General features: G+C 66.5%; 2 protein-coding genes across 2 annotated transcripts; one reads left to right on the forward strand and one right to left on the reverse strand.

Annotated features, from left to right (window-relative positions):
- Positions 1–2,111: 2,111 nt before the first annotated feature.
- On the forward strand, positions 2,112–5,416 carry MNEG_12026 (putative plastid-lipid-associated protein 12; the record flags this gene model as incomplete). The annotated part of the gene is made up of 10 exons (XM_014039501.1): positions 2,112–2,162; positions 2,432–2,576; positions 2,846–2,938; positions 3,109–3,262; positions 3,508–3,592; positions 3,813–3,917; positions 4,158–4,221; positions 4,414–4,436; positions 4,634–4,890; positions 5,101–5,416. The coding sequence occupies 10 exons, from the start codon at positions 2,112–2,114 to the stop codon at positions 5,414–5,416; spliced, it is 1,293 nt and encodes a 430-aa protein (XP_013894955.1).
- Positions 5,417–6,077: 661 nt separating this feature from the next.
- MNEG_12027 (hypothetical protein) lies at positions 6,078–7,179 on the reverse strand (the record flags this gene model as incomplete). Its single annotated transcript, XM_014039502.1, has 3 exons — positions 6,078–6,357; positions 6,549–6,718; positions 6,784–7,179. The coding sequence occupies 3 exons, from the start codon at positions 7,177–7,179 to the stop codon at positions 6,078–6,080; spliced, it is 846 nt and encodes a 281-aa protein (XP_013894956.1).
- Between the last annotated feature and the right edge of the window lie 32 nt (positions 7,180–7,211).

Consider the following 7,211-nt stretch of genomic DNA (forward strand, 5'->3'; position numbering starts at 1 on the left):
CACGGCGCCTGCGGCGGCGGCGGCGGCTGTGGTGCTGGCTGTCGGGCGAGAGGCGGCGGCAGGCTGCTGCTGAAGTTGCTGATCCTGCTGCTGTTCCTGCTGCTGCTGCTGCTGTTGGTCCTGCTGCTGCTGCTGCTGCTGCTGCTGCTGCTGCTGCTGCTGCTGCTGCTGCTGCTGCTGCTGCTGCTGTTGTCTCTGGAGCTGCTGCTGCTGCTGCCGCTGCTGCTGCTGCTCTTGCTGCCGCTGCATTTGCTGCAGCTTGGCCGCGCAAGGCTTTGCGGGCGCAGCGAAAAACCCCTTGCGCAGTGCGCTCTTGCCTGCCGCTGCCGCGACCACGGGCAACTCCCGCTGCTCCGCCTGCTGCTTACGCCGCGAAGACAGCGCCCCCTCTGCGCCTGCCGCGCCGGCGCCCGCAGCGTTGCCACGCGCGCCAGCCGCGCTGGTCGCGGCGGCGGCGCTGCCGCCCTGCTGCCTTGCCTGCGCCCTCCTCCTCAAGAACTCAAGCTTATCGGTGCCAAACCGCTCCGCCGCCTCTGCCAGCGCCTCTCGACGCTCGCCTGGGCTCATAGCCGCCGCCTGGCGCGCGGTCTCCTCGCCTATCGCCGCCAGCTCCTGCGCGTCTGTCGAAAGCGGGCTGCTCGCTGCAGCAGCATCCGCGGCGGCGCAGCCGCCTCCCGCGGGCGTCGCGGACGCCGGCGGCGGCGCCGCCGCCGCAGCACGGCGGCCGAGGGAGAACTTTGACGCGCGACGGTGTGACGCGGTGGGGAACGCGGCGCCGGGCGCGGCGGGCGGCGCGGGGGGTGCGGCTGCGGCGGCGTCGGGGCGCCGCTCCATCACTTCTCCCATGATTCCTGGTATGCCCGGCGCGAGCACGCCGGCGGGGCGTGGCGGGGCTGGGAACGCGGGTGGGATGTGCACGCGTGCGGCGTGAGGCAAAAAAGGTGGGGGAGCGGGGTCGCGCGTGTGGGGATGTATGCAGGTGCATGAGCAGCAGCGGGAATGCCAAGGCTGTAGTGGAGGCAGGCCGCCGGCCGCCCCGCGCGCCGCAGGCGACCCACCATCTTCAGCGCCGCCCCGCTGCGGCGTCGCTTCGGGTTGCTGCTGCGCTTCTGCAGGCGTCGGGGCCGGTGCGGGCCCCGCCGCGGCATGGCGCTCCGCAGTGGAGGCAGTTGGGCCGGCAGGGCCCCGTTTTGAGATGCGTGTCACTTTCGCGGCGGGGCGCCTGTCGCCGGCGTCAAAGTCCTCCTGTTGTAAGGGAGCACATGGAATGTGTCAGGGCGACGCGCTGAACGCCCCGCTGAGCCGCGTGCTCTGCTGCGCTGTGCGCTGTGCGTAGACGCAGCGCGTTCATCTACGCCACCGCAGGAGCGCGAGCGTATTGCACCTGCAGCTTCAGAAGCGAGGCCTCGTCAACTTCTAGTAGCTCACGACGCAGCCTGGTCATGTCCTCCATTGCGATCCACGATCAGACGATCTACACAGTTGTGTGCTTTACAACTCATCGCGATATGATAAATTTACCTGACATAGTCTACTTCCGCTTGAACGCGCTAAGCACCTGCTGCCTGTGCAGCCGCCAACTCTAGCTGGTGACGCGCGCCCGTCACCTGCGCCGACGCTCCAAATTTTGGGTACGCGCGGCAGGTTTTGGGGGTTACAAGTTTTTCGAGAGAACCTACAACATTCACTGATATGGGCCGGCTCATGCTGTGATGCGTCTGTGCCAATCTGCGTGCATGCAGTCAACACGGTCAGCCGCGATTGACAGGCAACGGCGGTTCATCGGCGACTGCTGACCACTTGGCCACAACAATAATACAATAGTATATGCACATTTCCTCATTGCTCTTTCCAGGATGTGCTGTCACTGGTGGCGTCGGGCCGTTGCAGCCTGCTGACCACCAAGCCTGGACCAACTTGCAGCTGGCTCATTGCCACTCTCCTCGGGGCATCCCAGCGGCAATTTCCGATATTGTTAGTTGGTTTATAGGCCGTTATGCGCCCATAGCATCCTACAACAGCCACCGCATCAAAAGCAGCGCCACAGTTCACGACGGACAATGCAGATCGCACGCGGCCCTCAATGGGCTAGAGCGAGGTCTGTGCGTGCTATGCGCGAGCGCGTTACGTGCAGAGTGCTGGCTGGCACCACCAGGACGAAGGTTTGTGTGCGCGCGTGTGGTCGGTGTCGGGGCGAGGCGGCGAGCTCCAGCCCACCAGGCGCTGCGTCGCACTCTATGCCGCCACCCCAACGACTGGGGGTGGTACTATTACATGTACCGTTCCAATCGCGCGATGCACGTCGCCGCAACGGCGTCCGCACCGGGCCTCGCACGACGCGGCTGGATTCCCTGGCGGACGGCACCGCAAAATGGACACGTGGCCTTTGCAGCCCCCACCGAACCGGTGGCTCCCTCCTCTCCCCCACCAGGCCGGCAGCAGGGCCACGACGGAGCTCGCCGTGCTGGACGCGCTGCGCAGCGCCAAGGGGCGCGGCAAGGAGGGCCTCAGCGAGGAGGCGCTGCAGCAGCTCAGCCTCGCGATATCCGTCCTGGAGCAGGACGGCGGCGTTGCAGGTGATGCCATGCAAAATAACATGCACGCGCAGCTGCAAACAACATGCATGCGCGCATGCGGCCGCGGGCTTCGCAGCTGCCTCGCCTCATGACGCTTGCATGGCTGGCCAGCGGGCGGCGGCGCTGTCCTGCATTGCGCGGGCCTCGAACGGACATGCGTTCGCGCCACGCCATGAGGCAGCCTTCAGCCGCGCGTCGCCGCCGCCCGGTGCCACTTCATCTGCCCGCCCGCCGCTCGCGTCCCCCGACGTTCGCCCACACACGTCCAGATCCCACCACGCTTGATGCCATCGACGGCAAGTGGCGGCTGCTGTACACCTCGCGCCCCGGCTCGGCCTCGCCCATCCAGCGCACCTTCACTGGTAGGACGCCCCGCTTGCGACAGCAGCAGGCTCGCCGCCTCTCTCCAAAACGCAGGGGCCACCCATCTGCGTGGCGATGGCAAAACACATTTCACCGCGCGGCACTCTCTCGGTCATACGCGATATCCGCCTCGCCGCCCACGGTCCATTTTCAAATTCGGCGTCGGCAGGCGTGGAGGCGTTCAAGATCTACCAGGAGGTGGATCTGAGCTCTGACCTGCCGCGCGTCAACAACGTCGTCGATTTTGGGGAGGAGATCGGCTACCTCATCGTGCAGGCCAAGGCAAGCACAGAGTCGCGGCCGCTGGAGGGGTTCACCCCCAGGTGCGAGGCGGCAGCCCTAGGGGGGGCGGCACCCTGCTGCGAGGGCGCGCGCACGGAGGCGGCGGCGAGCGGGGCGAGGGACGGAGGGGGATGTGGTCGCCAGTAGGCGCGGCGAGACCCTCGTGAGCGGTCCGCACGAGAGAGTAGCCATGGCTGGCAGGCAGCGGCCAGGCTGCCCTCAGAACGAAGCAAAACCATGCGGCCGGTGGTGCTGACATTCCATCATTCTGCGTGTCGATCCCCAGGGTGGGTGAGGGGCTGCCCTTTGGCATCCTGGGGAAGAGCTTCAACACGCCACCGGCGCGCCCCAACTCGCGGATCGACTTCCAGGTGCGGCTTTTTTCTCTTTCTCAAATGCGAAGCCCCACTGCTGTGCACATGGCCAGATAAGCTTGCCACGCTGAGCTTGGCACGCTGCCATTGCCCAATCTGATTTCACCAGCAGGAGGGCGATGCCTGCAACCCCCGGCCACGCCTCAAGTCCGCAGCAAGAGCTCACCATCCACCCACCACACCTTTATCCGCGCCCCTGCTCGCCCACCCCCCGCAGTTTGACCAGGCCGCGTTCCACTTCAAGTTCCTCCCCTTCTCAATCCCCTACCCCGTGCCCTTCCGCATCCTCGGAGACGAGCGCAAGGCGCGTCCCCCCTCTCCCGTCCCCCTGCGCCTGGCGGCGAGCCTGTCCGCCACCTGCGCCGGCCCCGCGCGCGCACATCCACCGTTGCGCCCGCCGCCCCGCTGATGCAACACAGCTGTCGGTGCCCTCCGAAGCGCGTGCGTTGTGCAGAGCGTTGCGTCCGTGCGCGGAAGCTGCCATCAGTATGACTGCATGGTGCCAGCCTTGGCGGTTTCCATATTTGAACCACTGCCTTTCACTACTTCATTTGATCTGCAGGGCTGGATCGACACCACATACATGAACCAGGACGGCACCTTCCGCCTGGCGCGCGGGAACAAGGGTGGGCGGCGCGATTTCGGCCCGATTGTTGGCCGTGTGCGCTAGGGGCATGACGCAACGCATGCGTGGGCAGACTGGAGGTGGCTGCTGGTGCGGTTGGCTTGGAACACACCCAACTGATCGGATGTGACCGCAAAGAGGCATCTGTCACTCAGCCACCCCCCCCCCGACTGCACCTTGATGTCCTGCACAGGCACCCTCTTCGTGCTGGTGAAGGTGGGCGCTATACAAGACTGATCCAGCCGTTCTGTGCAGTGTTGCGGTGCCCTGCCTTGCAATACCGATCCGACAAGACCCACAGTCGTTCAAAGCCCCGTCCCACTTGCGCCTCGCAACGTCTGTTTCGACCCCCCTCTACGCACCACCCAGACACGCGCGTCTCGCCACCCTCCTGCGCCCCACACCCCGCGCAGGCCCCCCAGGAGGGCGTCAGCCTGGAGTCCCAGCTGCTCTCAGCCATCGAGGCGAAGGAGGACGAGCTGGTGCTCTCGTTGGTGGGCCTCATACAGTCAGAGAACCCCACACCACAGCCAGCGCAGTCGGACAGGGTCGGCGGCACGTGGCGGCTGGTGTGGTCGCAGCAGGCAGAAAACGCGTCGCCCCTGCAGAAGTGGTGGGTCGCGCCGGGGGAGGGCGGGCGGTGTGGGGGCGCCTCGCTGCGTCACGGTGGGTGGGGCGCGTTGAGGCGGCCTGCGGCGGGTGTGGTTGGACGACAGGCCCCCTTTACCGTCAGATCACTCGCGTGTCGGAGCCGTGCACCTCCCACTGCGCAAGTCTCCATGCTGCTCCAACGGTGGAGCCTCAGAACCTCATACCTGTCCCCATGTCAATGACCTGGACGCCCCTGCACCCAACTCCCTGCACGCCCGCCGCCCCGCAGGGGCTCCCAGCAGGCGCGCTCGCTCCAGATCATCGATGCGTCCGAGGGAACCTTGGAAAACGTCGTTGACCTCGGGGCGCTCCAGATCCGCGCGCAGGCGACCTGCGCCGCAGAGGGCGACGCGCGGACGGACGTCAACATTGGGGGGGCGTTCTTGTCGGTGCTGGGCGGCAAGCTGCGGGTGCCGCTGCCTATCAAAGGGACGGGCTTTGTCGACTGGCTGTACCTGAGCGATGACGTCAGGGTGACGCGCGGCAGCAAGGGGTCGCTGTTTGTGCATGTGCGGGAGCCGGAGGCGGAGGCGGAGGTGGCATGAGCACGCACACGTGCTGGGACACACGGCTGGTTGTGGTGCGGGCTTCTTCTGAGCCTGAGAGGGTTTTGCTCAACCTGGTATTTTTGTGGGATGGCTGCACACGTGTCTAGCGCTCTCCAATTTCGAGCCCAAACCTAGTTTTCATTGTTGCACCTTGCTTTTTTTTGTCAACGCTCGCCTGGGATAGAGGCCGCTTGGGTCCGCCTCATACCTCCCTCCATTTTCTGGAGTGACAGTCATTATTAAAGTCGTCTCTGCCAACACCCGTCGCTTTCCGTCAGCGGCCCCCATCGGCCGGCAGGCAAGCGACCTGCTTGCACCCTTCTGCGACGGGGAGTCGCATAACCACCTGTCCAGCGAGCCTGGGAGTTTGTGTCGCCGTGCCCCATTCTTTCCGTCATGCGTGTACGCCGTGGCCTTGTAACTGCAGCGCTCTGCCCCAGATCAGGTTGGATGCAAAGGTATACACAGGGGATAGTCACACAGCTGGCTCACCTGACGCCGCTGGCTTCACTGACACCGCTTGGCAGCAGCTTCGCACCACCCAATGCTGCGTGCCGTCAGTCAACATCCACCAAGTTTTTGCAGCCAATCCTGGACAAACCCAAGCAGCATATTACAGCTGCCTTTCCTGGTTTCCAGCATGTCAGCTTGAAGAAAGTCAGAGCTCGTCTCTCTCCCCCCGCACGAGCCGCTCCACCTGAGACTGCACCCGGCTGAGGTGCGGCCGCGCCGCCTCCAAGTGCCGCTCCACGTGCGGCCGCACGCGCTCCGCCTGCCGCCGCAGCAGCTGCAGGCCGCCCCGCACAATTTTGTGCTGCTGCAGCTCCTCCCACAGCTCCTGCGCCTGCCGCATGCGGTCCGGCTGGGCGTAAAGCAGGAACGCGGCCCCCGCGGCGGCCGCCAGGAGCAGCAGCAGGAGCGAGAGGAAGAGGCCGCCGCTGCGCAGGGGCAGGGAGGGCGGGGCGGGGACGTCGGTCGGGACGAGTCTGGCGAGCACGCCGGCCTAATTGATCATTGAATGAAGAGTCGGCACCCTGCATCCAACAGGAGGCGACCCCTGCCGCGGCAGCGACGCGACCCAACCAAAGGCACAGGCTCCCAGCCCGCCACGCAACACAATGGGACGCACCCGCCACCGCCACCGCCGCCGTGTGCTCTCAACTCCAGCACGAACGCGTTGGCGTCGCCGCCCACCGCCAGGACGCGCGCATCGTCGTCGCTGAACACGACGCGCGTCACAAACGCCATGCTGGCCTTGGGCTCGCGCTTCACCACGTGCAGGGAGCGCGGGTCCACGATCTGCGCGGGCAAGGTCGCGGCCGCACACGCGCAACTTTGTGTTGGTGGAGGGTGGAATATGTCACATGGCGTTGGCGGCCGATCGCGGGCGTGACGGGCGCGGGCTTCGCGTGGCGTGCCGCGGCGCCCAGCCGCAGGCCCGCAGGCGCCGCCCGGGCCCGGCCACGGGTGGGTGGTAAGCAGCTGGGGAGGCGAGGGGCGGTTCGCGCGGCGCGACGCCGCGGCGGCGCCGGCGGCAGCGCCGGCGGCGGCGGCAGCAGCAGCAGCAGTAGCAGCAGCAGCAGCAGCAGCAGCAGCAGCAGCAGCAGCAGCAGCAGCAGCAGCAGCAGCAGCAGCAGCAGCAGGCGCAGCAGCCACACCCTCGCAGCCCACCAGCAGCGCGCCCTCCGACTGCCCCATGGCCAGCAGCCGCCCAGATCTCGAGATCTCAAGGGAGGAGTTGAAGTCAGGGTCCACCTCATGGCGCTTCAGCAGGACCCACGCCGGCCCACCC

This window comes from Monoraphidium neglectum (genome assembly GCF_000611645.1).
Source record: "Monoraphidium neglectum strain SAG 48.87 unplaced genomic scaffold scaffold03020, whole genome shotgun sequence".
NCBI lineage: Eukaryota > Viridiplantae > Chlorophyta > Chlorophyceae > Sphaeropleales > Selenastraceae > Monoraphidium > Monoraphidium neglectum.